The sequence below is a fragment of the Xiphias gladius genome, chromosome 17 (genome assembly GCF_016859285.1).
Source record: "Xiphias gladius isolate SHS-SW01 ecotype Sanya breed wild chromosome 17, ASM1685928v1, whole genome shotgun sequence".
NCBI classification, from domain to species: Eukaryota; Metazoa; Chordata; class Actinopteri; order Istiophoriformes; family Xiphiidae; genus Xiphias; species Xiphias gladius.
In genome coordinates this window covers 14,438,155-14,458,701 of record NC_053416.1, presented here as the reverse complement: position 1 = coordinate 14,458,701, position 20,547 = coordinate 14,438,155, and the positions used below count along the sequence as shown (strand labels likewise).

Below are 20,547 nucleotides of genomic sequence, written 5' to 3'. Positions count from 1 at the left end.
GGGAAAGGTCGCCTCACTCCATCACAGGAGAACTCTGGGAAGCTGCAACCAACAACTATTTTCATTATGAAAAATCGGACAATAATTTTCCATAATAACTGACTGATTATTCCCTGAAGCCCAAGTTAACATATTCTTATTTCTTGTTTTATCAGACTAAAAATGAGAAATAAAAAGATGTTGAGTTTACTATCATAGAAAACTGAGAAAAATATTCACGTATGAGAGGCTTGTACAGGTGATTTTTTTTCCTTTAAAAAAAAAAGATGGTTATTTATCCAGTAAACTCGTATCCAATTAATTTTCTGCCAATCAACTAATCAATCATCTTCAGATAGCGGTTTCCTTTGTGGTTCCGCAACCGGTCCAGACGGTGGCGGTAATTCCCCCTCATCTGTCTGACAAACGCAAAACAATGACATCAGGAGAAGAAGAAGAAGAGGAGCCGTTTGATTGGTGATTGCTAGGGGACAGACAGCTTCGGAGCAGGCGCTACCGCTACATCTTCAACTCAGGGCGAAAAAAAAAAAAAAAAAACAGCCACTTTCCATCCCTTGTGGAGCTTAGTTCTGCCTTCTGAACCTAGCTTTGTTTTAATCTTTGAATGCAGCTAAGCCAGCGGAGACAACGGCTGCTGTGCACTAGGATATGTAATGTATAATGTAGCCCCCTTTTTCCAGTCGTTTGTTTATCAGGTGTGACAGACGGAGCTGAGTCTGGGAAGGTGAGTGAGCCACCTTGCTAATGCCACCGAGCTAGCTAGCCTCACACTTTTATATAAACATTACGTTTCCTGAGCCCGTCAATCTACGTAAATAGGCATACCACCAAATATAGGCTCTTGTCATGACTGCCCCGGGTCAGGTTAGCTGTCAGTGTCACTGCTGATGCTGGGCCTCTGAATGTTGGCTGGCACTGACTACAGAAGCTAGCGGTGATGGGAACACCTTTGGCCATGAAAACTGCATTTCGCAGCTTTTATGTAGCATTGTCTGTGCTCTGGGCTTTTCCTGAAGGGCCATACAAATATTGTATTCTTTTTTTCTTTGACAGAAAATGATATCTACTTCAAGTTACTGTCTGTAAAAATACTCGGTTTCAAGTGAAAGTCCTGAATTAAAGATGTTACTTGAGCAAAGGTTTATGAGTATAATCAGTCAGATGTACTTCAAAAGCTATCAAAAGTACTTAATGCAGAAAAATGGCCCCCGTGACTGTGATACTATTAGATATTGTATCAATAGATTATTGTTACTCATGCACTGATAGTAAAGAAAGGTTTTACTGTTGTAGTTGGTTGAGGTTGAGCTGATTTTTAACTATTCTGTATATGACTGCAACTAATAATTTTTTGTGGAATAATCTTATTTATTTTCTCAATTAACCGATTGATTGTTTCATTTGTGAAAATTCAGAAAATAGTAACTAATGCACATCACAATTACCCAGAGCCAGAAGTTACATATTCATAAAGCTTGTTTTGTCAAATTCAATGAGCAGCAAATCATTTAATTTGAGAAGCTGGAAACATGAAACGTTTGGCATTTTTATATAAAAATGAGTGAAAATGATTATCAAGAATGTTCCCAGTAATTTTTTTGTGAATCAACGAATCATGTTAGTAGAGTTTCATTTATAATGAAGTGTCATATTTTATCAGCATTTAATATGTCTTGTAAGTAAAATCATAATTTGTAAAATAACCAGTAAGTAAAGCAGACAGATGAAGGTAGTAGAGTATAAAATACAGTATTTCCCTGTGAAATGTAGCGAAGAAGAATTGTGAAGGTAATAAAATAAGATTCAAGTAAAGTACAAGTACCTCAAAGTTGTGTTTAAGTACAGTGATTGAGTAAATGTACTTAGTTACATTCCATTACTGATATTCTTTATCATACTATGATGTTTGGGTATTAATAATCACTTCATTTATTTTTCTGAACAAAGTTACAGTGTTTAACAGTAAAACACAGTAAACACCGCATAAAGCTAAAAAAAGATGCGACTGCTATTTAAAAGTAGTGCACAGAATAAAAAATGAGGAAACAGTCAACAACCAGGTTAAAAACATAAAATTTATATGATTTTGTAGAGGCTTGAAACCTAATCTGGGCTTTGTGTATCTTTTTGTGTTGTTCTCCAAGTGATCAACACATAGTAATGCCGCTGAAAGTGAGAATTGTTTTAGAGTTTAAACAATTAATTGACTGATTAAGTGCTTGACAGTAGAGTAATCTGCAACATTATTAACATTCGACTAAATAATTTTAATCTTTTTTTCAAGGAAAAATACTAAATGTTCTCTGGTTACAGCTTATCAGTTGTGAGGATTTTCTTCCTTTCTATGTGTTTTTTGTGATAGTAAACAGAACATCTTTGGTTTTGGATTGTTGGTCAGACAAAACATGATATTTGCAGACGTCGTTTTGGGTTTTTGGAAATTGTAATGCACATTTCTCGCTATTTTCTAACATACTACTGATGACCAGATTTATCAAGAAAATAATTGGCAGGTTAACCAATAACGAAAACGTTTTTTTTTTTTTTTTTTTAGCCTTAATTGTTTTTTGTTTTTTTATTGTGTAGTATTGCAGCAGGATGATTGCTTAGAAAACATTAAAAACCCTGTGAATGATTACCAAACCAGAATTTTATCAAAATGTTTAAAAGTTTCTTGAAAGTGAAGTGGAAACCAGGGGCTTCATGGAAGGAGGGAAAAACCTAAAAAAAATCTAAAACAGAATGATTTCTTTTAAAATGATCAGCAGTAACATAACGTATACAGTGCAGTAGTAATACAGTGGTAAATTTGTGTAATTTTGCCTCTGTATCCCAGCACACATTGGTTAAAAGACAAAATCAAAATATTAAGTTTGTCCAAAAGTGTGCATCCTGGAATGCTTAAGCTTAAAGTACAATTAAAAATATGTGTCTCTAACGCTACGTTTCTTGTTAGACCACTGGCTACGACTTCTCTGATTAGTCCTTGAGATCAAGAACTTCAAACTGGCTGAAATGGATGAACAAAGTGTTGAGGTATGTATCACACACATCAGACCATGCAGCGAGATCCTAAATGTTCTCTTCCTGAATTTTTACCACTAGTGCTTGGCAAGCAGCCCATCTGGTAACAGTCTGAAAGTTGGACAGTGCACCAGGTGTTGAGACCAGTGAGACAGTTGGGCTGGTTGAGGACCTCGAGCCTGATAGACCTGTAGCCATTTAATCCAAATATACTGTGTGTGTTTATGAGTATGTCTGATAATTAACACATTATCAACAATGATATAAAATATTTACTGTTCAAAACCTGATTGTGAAGTTAGAGAGAACATCCAATCCATTGCCGCAGAAAAACAGCTTTGGCCAGCACCATTATTATATATGTGGTGTGTATTAACTGACCTGTGCTGATGTATGTATTCAAGTGAATGGGAAAGTGATCTCAGACTTGTGGACCCCACTGTATGTACATTTGTTGAACTTTGACTAGATTTGCTCAGAACTTTAGTCTGAGGCACAGCCAAGGACTGAAGGCCACTGCTTGTACTGCCCTTAAAGATAAAGGGCAACTTAACAATGAATGTGTCTGACAGTAACAGTACAGTAATATATTATCTTCGAATTGAAACCAAACTAAAAAGCATTTCCTGTGGGGAAAAATAAGTCTTCAGATTCATCAGGTTTGTTGAAAAACATTTTGAGTCTCTAACTACTGTTAGCAACACTCAAACTGTAGAATGTAGGTCTTTGCCAAAAGTATTTTTTCTTGTAAGCAGAACAGCTCATGATCATACAAAAGTTGCAGATGGCTAGGAACCACCACAGTGACAGAAGACATTCGTTTTAATAAATGCAATAAACACTATTTAATCTGTTTTTATTATAAACATTATCTAATCAAGTAATCTCACTAAAATCAAGATCTCTTTTGCCAGAGAGTTATGAATACAGAAGAGAGAAACAGAAGGCACAAATCAAAACACAGCCAGTCACACAAAAGCACACCTGTAAACAGGTATTAAATTAAAAGTTTAAATTCATCCAATGGAATGCAACTTTAGAGTTTTAACATTCTTTGTAATTCATTCAAATTATAAGGTGTAAAGTGCTGGCAGGAATCCTCCCAATTTCATTATTTATTGTGGGGTGTTAGGACTAAGTCAGTCTTACTCCTGAATGTAAGAATATGTACAGACTGATGACATTATAAAGGAAAAACCAACATAAAGTGTCTTAGTAAGGTGTTGGGCCACCAGATGCTTCCAGAAAAGCTTCAACTCAACTGGAGGGATGAACACCATTCTTCCAAAAGATATTCCCTCATTTGGTGTTTTGATGATGATGGTGGTGGAGAGCGCTGTCTAACATGTCGGTCCAAAATCTCCCATAGGAGTTCAGCTGGGTTGAGATCTGGTGACTGTGATGGCCATAACATATGATTCAGATCATTTTCATACTCATCAAACCATTCAGTGAACCATTCAAGAGACCACTACCATCAGAATAAAAATATTTCATCATAGTATAAAGGTGATCACTCAGAACAACTTTCTGTTGATCTGCAGTGACCCTTCCCTCTAAGGGGACAAGTGGACCAAAACCATGCCAGCAAAATGCCCCCCTACAGCATAACAGAGCCACCAGCTCCCCCCGGTGTAGGGGTCAAGCACACAGGCCTTTAGCTTTCTCTTGGTGTACGCAGTACATGCACTCGCCCACTTGTCGGGAATATGGTGAAGGATGACTCATCTGACCATATCACCTTTTTCCACATCTCTATAGACCAGCGCCTGTGGTTTATGCACCATTGAACTCTCAAATGTGCATTCATCTTTGTAATGAGGGGTCTATGGACAGCAACCCCGCTATAATATGCCTCTCTATGGGATTGTCGATGGACTGTTCTTGCTGACAGTTTGATCCAGCCTGCACTGACATTCACAGTCACCTGAGGAAGAGTTTGATTTCTGTTTTTCTTTGCATATTGCACTAATGCACGAGCATCATGCTCATCAAATGTGCGCTGTCGACAATTTATGACCCTACTTACCGTCGTCTTTCCCATAGATGTAAATGCAGATGTCACTTTAGTCACTGGTCCTATTGAAACACCAGCCAGTTGAGCCGTCTCTGTGACTGAAGCTCCTTCCACCCCTTGCCCAAACGATGAACCCTCTTTCAGAGTCACTCAGATCTTTTCCTCCTGCCATCTTGATACAAAATCAGAATCAACTGGGCCTGGTCAGCATTTTTATACATGCAACAGAGCATGATTGGATGTTAATTGCCTAATTGTACCATGTAGTGCCCCTATGTGGAGCATCTGCATTCATTAGGTTTCTCCATTCATTTATTCAGGTTTTTCCTTTCATTTGTCACCAGTCTGTATTTCGCATCTGTTGAGGCAGCTTTAGTAGGAGACATTTATGAATGAAAATGATAAGGTGTAGTTCTCTTCTTGCTGCTAGCAAGGACCAGCCTACTTTTTCACATTGTACACAGTAATGAGTATGATATTTATCTCCAGTAGTGAAACATGGGGCACTGTAGTAAACTGCATCAAGTTGTTTTAAGGTGGAATAAGCAGCTTGAGACTAGCAGATATCTACATATTCAGGCACAGTCATGATAGTTGATTGCACAATGGTTTTCCTGTCCTCAAGAGAAAGACATAATTTATCCTGATATAAGAAACGTATTTTTACCTTTAGTTTCTGTTGTTTCACTGGAGGTTTAAAAGAGCGACTGTTATCTAACCAAATTTCCAGATTTTTATAGTATGATAGATTGAACAATAATGTCAGCACTATTATGTATATGGATGGCTGTCAGTATTCAGTACACGTTTGGGCTTCTGCAGAGATGTCGGAAGATCTTTAAAGGCAGACAGTGATCTAGACATGTCTTGAGTTGGTCAAGAGCCATGCACAGACACGATTGTATAATCTGCATAAAAATGGATATTATGAGTCTTTTTACTCTACACTTATTAAGTACAACTTTACAATCCATCATCATCCATTAAAACAGCTTTGGAATAAACATATGATGGTTAAGTTTTTGCTAATACTGTGGCTAAGTGATGTTGAGTGTTGTTGACTCTTTGGTGATCTCTGCGGCTGTAGTGAGTTGTCACTTTCTCATCTACTGTCCCTGTGCAGAGCATCGCTGAGGTGTTCCGTTGCTTCATTTGCATGGAGAAACTGAGGGATGCTCGCCTCTGCCCACACTGCTCCAAACTCTGCTGCTTCAGCTGCATACGAGTAAGTCTGTTTACACCAGGCAAAGAGGAGAAGATGTTCTCCTCACAGCACTAATCTGTATTCTGCCATTAGTAGTAAATTCTGGCATTAATACACATAATTGGTTAATAATGCATGCAATTTGATAGCCCACATTCCTCAGTCTGTTATGTATAATGGATAAAAGCTTAATTTTTGAGGTTTAAGGAAAAGTTAAAGTACAGTCAAGCCAACATGAGAGAGGTTTGTGAAAACATTCAGAGCTAGTAAAACATTTGCAAGGGTGTTCTACATAACAGTAGTCCAGTGATTTATTACTGGACTTCCATAAAGTTGAGGGACTAACAAGAGACAATTTAGAGAAAAGAAAAAAAAGGAACTGCAGAGGCTGAGATATCCTGACTTTTAGTCCCCAGTATGGGAAATGTGCCAAGTACTCTGTATACTACATTTCCCACAGTGCAATTCAATAGTTTCTTTTCATAGGACCCGCACTGCTAGGTAAATGCCCCCCTCTTTTACACGTCACTCAAACAGAGTAACTAGTGAATTTGTAAGGGACTACTTTCAGCTGTGTATTAATACACATTTGATGCTCTTAACAGGTAGGATGATGGAAGGAATTTGTCACCCAGTGCATTGATGTGGCTCAATGAGCTCTATGGCACAGAGGAAAAGATATCTGTCTTTGGCTACACTTATAGTATAATTGTTAGAATCAATTCATCGTTGGTTTTGGTCTTTTCATTGAATTTGGAGATAATAAGAGTATTGCCAGTTGTGTCTTAAACAGAATTATGTTTATATAACAATGGCAGCACTTTTGCACCAATTGTATTTAGGTACGATTATTATTCATTTGAAATTTCTTGTTTGACAGCGATGGTTGACGGAGCAGAGAGCCCAGTGTCCACACTGTCGGTAAGCCCCTGCTAACACACATATGCAACCCTCATATCACGTCTATCAGTATTCAAACTGAACGGAACTTTTGACAGACATTTTTCACTATTTTCACTGTTTTTCATTATACTTATAGACTTGATGATTAATTGAAAAAATAATAGATTAATTGAAAAATTAATCGTAAGTTGCAGCCCTACACACTATTGTTTTTTATTTACCACACACACACACACACAAATCCACCAACATTAAAATGGAAGATGCAAACGATGTTTAGAAACCTTATATTATTATCATATGTTGTTTATATTTGTTATGTTTTAAGGTGTTTGGTAGAAGGTAAGGTATAAAAATGTATGTGTGTTCTTCTACGCACAGGGCTCCGCTCCAGCTGAGGGAGCTGGTAAACTGTCGCTGGGCAGAAGAGGTCACCCAGCAGCTGGACACTCTGCAGCTCTGCAGCCTCACCAAGCATGAGGACAATGACAAGGACAAGTGAGCACCTCCTACTACTCTGTGACTTTGTCTTGTCCCATCCGTGTGTTTTTTAGGGTTTCCTGGGATTTAAAAATTATTACCTCATGGTAATATATCACACTCTTATCGGGATTTCTCTCCAGAAATTACATCTGATTTTAAACACAGAATTGCAAATAATTAATTTTAAAAGATTATGTTTATTCTAATTTGCGGCAGTTTTTCTTTCATATTAATTGGTTTATGTGGTGTTAGAACAACTATTACTTCACTTTCTTTGAAGTGGATAAACACAATGGCAATCATCTGACGTTCAAACATTGTCCTGTCTGTGGAGCAAGTCTATATAGCTATGTTTTTCATCAAGGAGTGGCTTTGTCACTTCCTTTTATTTTGTGAGATTTATTTGGGTTGATCTAGTTATCTTACCATATTAATAGCTTTTCAAGGTGTGAATATATCTATGACAGGTATGTAGAAGCATTAATGAGGTTTGGAGAACACATGCTAAAAATCCAGGGTTCCTTCAGGTATTTTTCCTGGGAAACTGGAGCAGATTTAAGCAACAATTCACAGGAAATACCTGGTGGTCAAACTGCTTGCTTTTGTCCTGCTTCCCCTCCAACACATTCCATATGTTCTTGTTTCTCCTGCCTCTCCTTCACCACATTCTCTTTTGATATCCTCTGTCTCCTTCATTTTGAGTTTTTATAATTTTTGTGGACACTGAAGTAAAACAGGCCAACATTTTGAGTGATGACAAAAAAGTTTACTAAAAATCTTTTTCTTTCTGTCTGATATCCTTGTTGTTGGATTCCTGCAGATGTGAGAACCACCATGAGAAGCTGAGTGTTTTCTGTTGGACCTGTAAGAAATGCATCTGTCATCAGTGTGCTCTGTGGGGAGGCATGGTAACGTTTCACATCTTTTGTTTTTCAGATTAGTTTGCATGCAAAGTTACATTGCTTACCATTCATTTTTCAGGGAGTAAAAGTGGGCCTGCATTTGCTACTGATTAGTCTTTGGATATTTTTTTTAGCAGTCGATTAATGGTTCTGTCTATGAAATGAGAGAAAATATTAAAAAATGCATATCATAGCTTCTTAATGCCCTAGGTCATGTCTTTACATTGCTTGCTTTGTCTGACCAACAGTCCAAAATCAAAAAATATTCAATTTACAATGATGTAAGAAAAGCAGCAAATCTTCACATTGAAACTGGAACCAGAAAGTAGCTTGTGTTTCTGTTGTGTCCAGCATGGTGGTCATACCTTCAAACCTCTAGTGGAGATCTACGAGCAACATGTGACCAAGGTGAAGGAGGAGGTTGCCAAACTCCGCCGCCGCCTGATGGAGCTTATCAGTCTGGTGCAGGAAGTGGTGAGGACTGATTGTTGCTTTTATAAAAGAATTGCCAAAATCTAAAAGACCAATGGCCATGACATTTTCTTGGTACATTTACTGTCCTCAGCGGATGAAACCTTTCTCTTTTGGACACTCTATTAGCTTTCCTGTAGCGACACCCTCTGGCAAAATTGTCATCTCTGCACGCAATGGGCCTCATGAAAGAAAATTTCTGTATTCTTATCCAAAAACTGTTGTCAGCTTTTGTGAGATTTGTTCGTATGAGTGTTCAGAGTCTCCAAGCTTTATTAACCGCTCAAACTTGTCGTAAATAGCTCATTTGAACTTGATGAATGTAACCTTTTCCTGAGGATGAGGTGTGCATCCATGAGATTTGATCACTAGCGTTATTGACACTCACATGTATCATTCACAAAAAAAAAATTAAAAGGAGGATTTCACTCTGAAACTTCAAGTCCTGCTGTTTGAAAGTATTAGACGAAAATGTAACAAATTTAGGAGTGTCAGTAGCACTATTAGGGGAAACGAAAGTATTAGAAAATATGAATACAACTATCGAAACAGAAATAAAGAGGGAATGGTTTACCAAGTCAGATGCTAAGAAACATTTAGCTAAAGTAAAGCGGCCAATGACTTAGATTGGTCTAGTGGACATGACAGTCATGGAGGAGGAAAATAATTTATAATGGGTGATATCAACTTAAATTAAGTTCCTGAGGCAGCTATCAGAGTAAGAACTACTGAACTGCCAAAATATGCCACATTGATCATCAAACCATCAGTCAGGTCTCCTCTAAAGTTTCATGTTATTACTGTCAACTACTTACAACATGAACCAAGGATGTTACTTAAGTATTTCAACTACCATTTCATTTAGTTTAGCATCAAAATGCAGACCATAAAATAAATTGGTGTAAAAAAGTTTAAATGTGTTAGTGATAAATTAGTAACTTTTTATTTTTTATTTTTACAAAAATTATTAGAATTATAGGCAGTTTGGGCGTGTTGTATTGCTGACATCCACTAGATGGCAATAACATATTAATATTTCAGTTGAGACCCGATTTCTATAAAGTTGAACACTTGTGTGTGCATGTGTGTTTTTGTGTGTTTTCTCCTTCCCTGGGTCAGGAGAGGAACGTAGAGGCTGTTCGGGGAGCGAAGGACGAGAGGGTCAGAGAGATCCGAAACGCTGTGGAAATGATGATCGCTCGCCTGGACAACCAGCTCAAGAACAAACTAATCACCCTCATGGGTAGGATTCCAGGACACATCCCTGTCACAATGCCGCTGTGTTAATTCTGGGTTAACAAGGCACAAGTGCATTGCATGCAGTGATGGTATTGTTAAGGGGGTTATTTTTTCCTCGCAGATCATTATTTTTGAGCTGTCTACATTGACATTTATCAGTAGTTTAAATCTTAGCTACTGCTACTTTACGAAACAAGGATTTAACTCAAAATTGTGAAACACAATTTATTTTAAATTAAAAGCTAGTTTTGTCATTTAAGCTAATTCTACCGAAAATATTTAATAACTTTAGTCATGCACTTTGTTGCATATTTGAAAAAACGCCTGAGTCACTTTTACATAGACATCATGACGGGGTCCTACCATGCTGGACCATTTCTGTAACACAGCACAAGTCTGAGTTGAATGTTGCTGCAGCAGCACAAAGTTAAATACGGAGAGAGACTGAATGGACATCTTTTTTCGCCTGGTTCTGTAATTAAATTGTTTACTTGTTTCATCTCATGTCCTTAAAGGAAATCAAAGCAATGTATTAAATAAGTCAAATGTGAATGACACAATTTTACATTGTTGGGTAGATGTCAAATCAGGCTAAAAATAACTTTTCCCCTCGTGAAAAAAAAACAAAAAAACAATAATAATAATCAGACCAGCTGTCCCTCCCTATATTTTCATCCATGTCAGCTGTAATAAATGAATGTTCAGCAAAATGCTTTAGATGCAGAATGTGAGTAAAAAGGAATTAAAGAGAGAATTCATTTGGAGTTTCAACATAAGAAAAGCGGGTTATGAGTGCCCTTGTGCTCATGGTGGTCATTAAAAAAGAATTTGACAGCAAAAAAACTTTACAATTCATCACATGTACCAAATATTTAGCATGTGGCTCGTTCCTTTAATGTCCTGTCACGACTAAACTAACGAACATTTAAGACACCTATGTTTAAGTGACAAAAAGCCATCACTTTTACAGATAGATGAGACCATCAATCTTGTATACCCGGTGTCTGAAAAGGGCTCTTGTAGGTGTAAGACACCGTAACTGGCACTAAAATGCATCTAAAGGTCGAGACCTTAACGTAACAAAATATGCAGACTCCCTGCTGAAAGCAGTGAGAGGCAGCTTTTGCAGCTATGGGTAATATACATATGAAATATTTATCTGGACAGAGTGGATGCATGCACTCAGTGCCCACATACACAGACTGCATTACCACCCACCCACTCACACTCACCAACCTCCATCAGGGCTGACATTCAGCAAAAGTACACTGAAAATAGAAATGCGTTCCTCCCCACCAGGCCAGAAGACGTCCTTGACCCAGGAGACAGAGCTGCTGGAGTCTCTTCTGCAGGAGGTGGAGCATCAGGTCAGTAGTCTGCAGCAACTCAAAGCCTCCATTCATTTAGCTGTACTGCATATTTTGGTTTTTGTTTGTTGTGTAATATTAAAGACACTTTGGGAAATATGCTCATTTGCTTTCTTACCGATGAGAAGATTCATACCACTCTCATGTTTGGACAGTAAATATAATAGCTGGAGACTGAAAACAAGGGGAAACAGCTAGCCTAGCTCTGTCCGAACATAACAAAATAACAAAATCTGCTTACTAGCATCTCTGAAACTCACTAACACATTATGTTATGTTTGTTTAATCCATATTAAAGCTGAAGTGTGAAAACAACAACTCTGCATTTTAAAGGGGGTTATGTGCCAGGCTGTTTCTCAGCTGAAACAACGTGCCATTGTTGCAGTTTTAGCAGCGTGTTGGTGGCTACAATGTTATGATTTTGTGTGTGTTGAACAGCTTCACTCCTGCAGTAAAAGTGAACTCATCTCCAAGAGCCCAGAGATCCTGCTCATGTTCCAGCAGGTCCATCGCAAACCCATGCAGTCCTTCGTCACCACACCAGTCCCTCCAGACTTCACCAGGTAATCTGCTCAACTGTAGGAAAGGTCAAGTTAAGTCTCGTGGTTCATGGACCAACAGGGGAGTAACAGAATATCATGGTTATGGCATTTAATAAATATTATCATTAATGATTAATATTTTGTATTTTTTTTTTATTCATAAATCAATCATTATTATGGATGATAACACCGAAGAGATTAGCCTGAAAGTGACAACAAACTATGGATTTGAGTGTGTATTGTGTATAATCATCCTTCTTCTGTGTGCTTTCAGTGAGCTGGTCCCTGCCTATGACTCCAGCACTTTTGTTCTAATCAACTTCAGGTAAATTCTCTCTTAGGTTGTATTTTGCCATAGCTGCTGCAGCAGATAATATAAATAAAAAATGCCTAATGACTATTTTCCAGTTTTGTCAGCTGTATGTGGCTTAGTAAATAATTTAAAAATAGGGGTTTCTGTTGTGGTCATACATTCAGACAGCTCCTTCAATCTTTAAACAACATGTTAAGACTTACCTGAAAGTGTTTGAAGCAGACAGATATTGAATGCCATTTGACTAAAATTTGTTTATCAGGGAGGCTGTAACACTTTCAACTTTTATTTTAGTGTGGTTGTTCGGAACAACTATAAACTCTTTTGCCTTTAGACATAGTTGGACGACATTCATACAAACTAGTTGGTTTTGTGCATATCTCTGCCTTTACTGGTTTTCAGTGGCTGAGTTATAATTTAGTGAAAATATAAAGGAAATCATTTGTTTAAAGAAGTGTAAATCTGACTTTTGAACTAACTTTATACATTCTTATAAACTGCTGTTCAGCGTTGTACAATTCTGCTGCATTAAGGAACGACTACTATTACGAACTTCTATTACGAACTTTTGCAAGTTGTACACTGTCTCTTTGTTAAGGGCTGTGAAATGAATAAAGTATATAACCATAAGAAAACTAACTGAGACAAGAAAGTCAGCGGGGTCTGCTGGTTTATGACAAAGAGGATTGGAGCACTTTGAAGTAGTTCCACCCAGCACTGAATCTTTCTCAAGAGCTTTCTCCTCTTTGAAATTTGAGAATTGTAAACCTGTAGGGCCCCAGCAGTGCCCCAAAAGGTAGTGCATCAAACAAAGCTAGGATGAAAATGTAAATGGCATGTAAAAAAGTTGCTGCCATCACTTTATTTAAAAATGACTAACAGCTTCAAATAGGAATACGTTGTCAGAGCACCATGATGTTGTCACAGCTGCCAGGTTATCCACAAGGTATGATAGGAGTGTGTTTGATATGTGTGCGTTTTTGTGTTTATTGTAGCACCCTGAGGCAGCGGGCTGACCCAGTGTATAGCCCTCCTCTACAGATATCTGGGCTCTGCTGGAGACTCAAAGTCTACCCAGTGAGTTTCCGCTCTCTTTTTTTTTTTTTAATATATCCTTCGAATATAAAGAAATATGGAAAAATGTCGAATCCCAGTTGACATTTGGGAAAAACACTTATCTGGTTACTGCTGTAAGGTTAGGTGTGAAGATCAATACCACTCTTATATCAGTACATTTAATTCAAGGCAGCCAGCACCCTGTTAGCTTAACATGAAGATTGGAAACAGGGAAAGAGCGAGGTTGGCTCTGTCCAACAACAGTGACAAAGTTAACCTACCAGAACTGTGAAGGCTCACTTATTAATGTGTTGTATCTTGCTAGGCACAGTAACTTGCTGGAGTCTCTTCTCAACCGCTCAGAGCTAAGAAATGGTCTGTCACATTACCCCATGTTAAATAGTGACTGCAGTCACCAATCAGTTAAGGGTGGGGGTGATGTTGCCAATACTGGTAATAATGATTTGTTAAAGCCTAATTTGAGCACATTAACAGATTTGGACTTTGAGCATTCCACTGTGATCACTGGGGGTGGGCACATTGTGCCCAAAAGGTGTGTCCAGGTTGAAATGCAAGTCAGCAATGGTTTATAGAAAACCACAAAAGAGTATCCATCCCCCAAATTGATCTCATCTGGTTCTACAAAGGTAGCGTATAACTTATTATTTTTATATGATGGTGATTTTAAAGAAAAGTTTGTCTACACATGTTATTAAAAAAACTCCCCTCAATTTCCCTTTAATAGAGAATAATTTATGAGGTTTGTTTGACATGCAAACACTGTATTTGCTCCCCGTCACATACACACTGCTGGTTTGCTTGTGGTTCCAGTTAAGGAGTTATCTTAGGCAACAAATGATGGCTTGTGAAACAAATAATGGCCTACAAGAACAATTACATACAGAAATTAACTGCACATTAATTGTTCTGCTTTCTTTTTCCTGTCATGTGAACTGGGGCACTCTTGCACAGACCTAGAGGTTAAAATGCAATAGTTATTAGACCACTGCAGTTTTTTTTTAATAGACCTGGTAACTGAAGAATTGTTTTCCCTGGCAATTTATTTTTTGGGTTGTTCTTCACACGATGGTTACTTTACAGTAGTTCTGGAAGTTATGAAAAAAAATTGGAGGAACTTCAAAAATTTCCAAAATCAGTGCATCTGTGTTAGTAACTCTTACAATGTGTTTCCTCAGGATGGTAATGGTGTCGTCCGTGGAAACTATCTCTCTGTATTCTTGGAACTGTCTGCTGGACTCCCTGAAACATCAAAGTATGAATTATTTTGTAATAAATCGACTTTCTTTCTCTACAAACTTCTCTTTTTGTAAATCTATCCTTTGTTTGCTTTTCTCTCTTCCCATCAAGTGTCCAAATTTTCAACCAAAATTCTTTCTATATTTCTCCTTTTTCCTCCTTTGCTGATAAGCCTGGGGTCAAATTATCATATTTAAAACTTTTTATTTGCACTCATAAAAATAGTAATAGCATTCACAATAAGCAAACATGAAAACACACACAAATTATTAATTTATAAAGGATGCAATACAATAATTATTGAACGGCAACATTCAATAATGATTTAAAAGGCTGGAAGCACACCCTCACTGTTATATCATATTTTCAAATGACACAAGAAGGGTTGCAAACTGCATGGTTATTTTTACTGAAAAAATGCAGCCAATTCTGTCATTTAGGCCAAATCATCTCAACAACAGAAAATTCTGCTCGGACTGATCAGCACCTACAAAACAGAAGCACTAAAGACTTATACAGTATACACACCTTGACACATATAATTCTATACATGTGTATATTACTGAAAAATCACACAAGCTCAGACTCAGTCAGTCATTTAAGTTTAAAAAGAAAACCACATCTAGTTTAAAGTGTGCTAAATGCCCAAATATCAGATCATTCATCGCTGTCATTCAGTTGTTTAAGTATAACAACATCTGAAACTCCTGGATACCTTCTCCTCACACCTCTCGTAGTGTATTTTCCTGTGTAATGAAGTTATTTTGGTTCTGTCCAGGTATGAGTACCGTGTGGAGATGGTCCATCAGGCCTCCAGTGACCCAACCAAGAATATTATTCGGGAGTTTGCCTCAGACTTTGAGGTTGGTGAATGCTGGGGCTACAACCGCTTCTTCAGACTGGACCTTCTGGCCAGCGAGGGCTACCTGAACATGCAGACCGACACACTGGTCCTTTGGTGGGTGCGCACACACACACACACACACACACACACACACACACACACACACACACACACACACACACACACTATTATACCATCATCATCCTATAGAGGATGCTCACTTACACCACTCTGATATTATAGAAACAAGCAGCAAAGAGCAAAGTAGGTCTGTCATTATAGGGTAACAGAGTGTCATTGGTTTTCATATGTGTGCTGCACAGCTACCAGGTTCGCTCACCAACCTTTTTCCAGAAGTGCAGGGATCAGTACTGGTACATCAGCCAGCTGGAGTCGGCCCAGAGCGGCTACATACAGCAGATCAACAATCTCAAAGAGGTACTGTGTTTGTATCCTTGTTAGAATTGAGTCAAGTTTTTAAAATTTCCAAGTGACAACAGCTTTGTGAAGTTAGGGCATCAGTGTTAGTCATCACATCTCAAACCCTTAAGCGTCACTTACCACTGATGCATCAGTCTTTACAAACTCATGTTGTGCACCCAAACATTGTTCAAACACAACGAACAGTGGAAATCCCAAATTTTTCAAAGATGACAGATGTCCGATGACACTGTAAATGCATATAAAATGATGCACAGACATCTAGAATATTTCCTTTTTAATTTGATATGTCAGACATATAAAAACATGGAGTTTGAATATTTCGTTGATACAAGATGATACAGAATGTAAATGATTCTGTCAGACGCATTGAAATAAAATAGATTTAACAACCTTAAAGAAATAAAAGAGAATAACTGGATATTAAGAGGGTAAAAGGTAAAAGCATAAGAAACACAAAAACGTTTTTAAGGCAACACCTCCATAATTATGTGTCTGTTTATTTTGAAATAAAAAAGTTGTGTGTAAACTGAGAGGGATATCACATTGGGCTGCAGCAAACGATCATTTTCATCATCGATTAATCTGCCAATTATTTTCTCGATTTTCCCAGAATCCAAGGTGACCTCTTCACACGTCTTGTTTTGTCCGACAAACAGTCTAAAACCCAGAGATATTAAATTTACTATAAAGTAAGAAAAACAGTACATCTTCACATATGAGCAGCTGGAACCAGATAATGTGTTTTTACTTGAAAAATGACAAACGATTAATCAATTATGAAAATAGTTGAGGGTGAAAATAGTTTAGACCTTTATTGCAACATTTGGATCCTGTTGGTTAGAAATGACCTCTTGACCTGCCAACACTGACCGTGGGTTCAGTAGCGATAACTGCCTCTGTCCCTCTCCATTCCGTCGTATACACATTTGCCACTGTATTTTTTTATTTATTATATTTCTAGTTTAAATTTTTTTGTTAATTGTTTTGTCAGTTGTGTTATGTTTTGATGCAATAAACCGGTAAGTTTTATTACCATTTAAAGTTATATTTCTCAGTATTTCAGTCCTGGTTGATTTGGCGCTATAGTTACCATGGTAATAGCAAATATTGGTTTAACACTACAGCTCCCATAATTCTGGGGGAAGGGGTTGTAGTCACTTCTTTTCGCCTCAAAAAACCAAAAAAATATAATAATAATAATAATATAATTTCCCCAGGGGTGCCAAAACTTTTGCATCCAAGTGTATGCATAACTATCTTCTTGATCATTTTTGCTCGCTGCTCTAAAACGGCTAGTGTCTCGCTTTGGCAGATCCATCAGTCGTCCTTACCTATTCATATTTCTGATTTCAGAGGCTGGCCATCGAGCTGTTTCGCCATCAAACGTCGCGCAGCTCCTCGCCCCCTGACCTGAGGCTTGCTGCAGGCACCACAGCCTCTGAAAGAGACCCTCGCTCAGTGAAGAGTGACGATGACATTCAGACCACTTTGACCAACACTAAAAAAGGCGATGAAGAAGAGAGGACCCAGCAGGATGACTCTAATGTAAGGATGGAATATACTGCACCAGACTGAGGCAGCAGCTTACTGTTTCTTTCTGAGTTCACTGAATTTGCCTGGTCAATTAAAGTTGTGGGGAGAGCAAAAGGGGGAAACATTAATTATTCCCCTATGGGGGCGATAGATTGGTTTCATAGAACATATTATTGATTTATCAGATCTTTGGGGAGTGTCCCAGTCAAGTCCATCGCATACTGCTGACACAGTCTGACCTCATATTGTTCTGCTTTGAGAATATATATCATGCAACACATCTTTACTCTGATTGTTTCACACAGTGTTTTGTAGAATACCTGTAGAGAGGAGTCTCAGTTTGGATCTGTTGTGTAAGGTTGGCACATGATTTGCCTAGCCTCTCTTAATCTTCAGCAAAATATACAAAAACAGTATATTAAAAGTGCAGATTTCAGCCACCAGCAGTACTGTTAAAGAGTGATCAACCCTCAAGATTGCCAAATCAATGTTCTTTCTCGTTTTTTAAAATTTTTAATTAATTAATTTATTTATTTATTTATTTTTAACGGCTCAGCTCAGTGTGGAATAACTGTGCTCTCTCCAAAGAAAAAGAATTGATGTTTTTTCGTAGCTGCAAGAAAAAAATTCTCATCTTTATCTCGTAATTATGAGATTTGGATCTCATACCAGAATCTCTCCTCTTTCTTTTCTTTGGTGCATCCAGTACACTTCCGTTGGTCAGTGAATTGAAACTGTATACTGGTGTTTATTTGTTCATGGTTTTCTGTGGCTCAGTTATTTGGAAAACTGTGAGACAGAAGTAGATCCAGTGTTTCAGTTGAGTGAAATGGGATGTTGTTATGGGATGTGTTACCAGATTGCACTTGGTTGCAACAAACAAACAAATGACTAGATAACTTGTGGCTGACACTGAAAGGATTAAAAAAGGCCTTCTTTCTTTTGCTGAACCTCATTCTAAGGATTAGCTTGACGTCCCTGTCAATATTAATTGTTGGGACAAATAATGTCCATAGTAGATTTTGGAAGGAAGAAAAATATAGCTGCCCTGGGCTCTATGGGTTGAAAGGTAGAAAGGAAGTCGAAGAAAAAATACTCTCGAAGAACTGGGGATATCTCTGTACCGCAAAGCCATGAGCCTGGTGTGATCATAGTGTCACTTTGTTGTTCAGGAGCTGTCGGACGGTGACTTGGAGGTAGACTGTCTGACAGAGGAAGAGGTGAACCCGCTGGATGGCAGCAGCACCTCGGGGAGCTCCACAGCCACCAGTAACACAGAGGAGAACGACATAGATGAGGAGACCATGTGAGTAAAATGTCTCACATTCCATTAATGTAAAGTATTGTTGAAGTTTCAGAAACCCAAATCATTTTTGCACTTTGCTGTCGGCTCTTTTTACAAGAAAATGTAAAGCAGTGATTGGAACATAAAGGACTGAGTTTCTTTACTAAGCTACAATGGAGGGATAGTAACACGAGGGAATTTCGTACATGCTTTCCTGCTTACCTGTCAAATTTGCATAATTGCTGAATACTTTTTGTGTTTGTGTATATTTGCAAAGGTCGGGAGAGAATGATGTTGACTTTATTGGGAACCTGGAGACAGAAGAAGGAGAGCTTCCTGATGACTTGGCTGGAGCCACAGGTATAATTCATACACCAATTTAAAATAATGTTTAATAATTTATGATTTACAGTACGTAAATCGCACAGCTGGCAGTTTACAACTCTTGTGTAGGTAGAGATTTCGTTGTTTACCTCTGCAGAGGAGATATGTGTTTCTGGTCTTTAGCAGATACTGTATCTGACTTGTCAACAGAATTCAATGAAACTTGGTGGAAAGTTTGGCTTTGGGTCAAGGAAGAAAGCCCAAATTATTCTTTCCACATCCACATAACCTCAAGGGCCTGCACGACTAAAATTTTGTTACCTGCCCATGTCTTTGAAGGTCTGCACAGACTCTCTGAACTCTCAGTATTTAATGACCATGTCCTGGCTGCACATGGGCGAACTCATCCACCCATGCAGTTACCCAGTGTAGTATACACAGAACTCTATGCGTGTCCACTGTTCTCTTCCTTGTTAGTTTTGGCGTGTATCAAGTGATAAGTAATACGTTTTTTTTTACTGCCACCATTTCGCAATTTATTAAGAGAGATCCACATTTTGGCTCATGAATCACATGAAAGCAGAGTTATTTTTCAAGACAAAGCTATCAGTCTACATCAATTTTAGACCAAACCAACCAGTATAAATTGCCAGTACAGCAGTGAGGAGAACTCTCACGTGAATACAGCCAGTCATGCTTTACATTTATTTTTCTGTACTAAGCTGTTGTTTGAAGAAATGTAACATTTCTGGTAGATGTTTCAAAATAAAATCTCACTGGAAGTTGAAGGGATTATGCGCCTGAACTGCTCGAAGTGTTTTGAGTTTGTATTAACAGTGAACAGCACTAGGGCTGCAACTAATTATTATTTTCATTAATAAGTCCATTACAGTTTCCCAGAGTCTAAGGTGGCATCTCTAAATTGTTTGTTTGGTCCAACCAACAGTCAAACACTCAAAGATATTGAAACAAGGAAAAGCATCCAATCCTCACGTTTGTAAACCTGGACCATAAAATATTGAATGTTCTGCTACAAATAAAGGCATTGTTCTGTCTTCAGTTGAGGCAAAGAAAAGCCTCAGCCGCTGTTTAAGTATTTACAGAATCAAATGTATTTGTGTTGTCTGACAGCTGCATAACCAGAACATAGTGATATGACAGTGGGCCTCAAAGCAGCTCCTTCAGTGTGTTTGAATGTGTTGGTGTTGAAAGGCATGAAGAGGATGAGTCATTGTTGGTGCACTGGACCCCTTGCAGCGTGCTAATATAGAAACACTTCACTTGGTGTTTGTATGTGTACATGTGTGTGGGGGGGTTGTCTGTGTTCACTCTGTGGAAA

At 38.1% G+C, this 20,547-nt stretch overlaps 1 protein-coding gene across 4 annotated transcripts in view; it reads left to right on the top strand.

The window, feature by feature from the left end:
- The first annotated feature begins 437 nt into the window (after positions 1 to 437).
- The window catches only part of trim37 (tripartite motif containing 37), a 33,074-nt gene continuing 12,964 nt past the window's right edge, over positions 438 to 20,547 (top strand). For all 4 annotated transcript variants that reach the window (XM_040150128.1, XM_040150129.1, XM_040150131.1 and 1 more), the window contains exons 1-18: positions 438 to 724; positions 2,957 to 3,036; positions 6,165 to 6,266; positions 7,126 to 7,166; positions 7,530 to 7,646; positions 8,452 to 8,539; positions 8,885 to 9,007; positions 10,124 to 10,247; positions 11,543 to 11,610; positions 12,049 to 12,173; positions 12,427 to 12,477; positions 13,461 to 13,542; positions 14,718 to 14,794; positions 15,557 to 15,736; positions 15,946 to 16,060; positions 17,420 to 17,611; positions 18,772 to 18,905; positions 19,162 to 19,244. In XM_040150128.1, the coding sequence (XP_040006062.1) occupies positions 3,016 to 3,036; positions 6,165 to 6,266; positions 7,126 to 7,166; positions 7,530 to 7,646; positions 8,452 to 8,539; positions 8,885 to 9,007; positions 10,124 to 10,247; positions 11,543 to 11,610; positions 12,049 to 12,173; positions 12,427 to 12,477; positions 13,461 to 13,542; positions 14,718 to 14,794; positions 15,557 to 15,736; positions 15,946 to 16,060; positions 17,420 to 17,611; positions 18,772 to 18,905; positions 19,162 to 19,244 (1,723 nt within the window). In that variant the 5' untranslated portion in view covers positions 438 to 724; positions 2,957 to 3,015. The remainder of the gene's footprint in view (positions 725 to 2,956; positions 3,037 to 6,164; positions 6,267 to 7,125; positions 7,167 to 7,529; positions 7,647 to 8,451; positions 8,540 to 8,884; positions 9,008 to 10,123; positions 10,248 to 11,542; positions 11,611 to 12,048; positions 12,174 to 12,426; positions 12,478 to 13,460; positions 13,543 to 14,717; positions 14,795 to 15,556; positions 15,737 to 15,945; positions 16,061 to 17,419; positions 17,612 to 18,771; positions 18,906 to 19,161; positions 19,245 to 20,547) is intronic.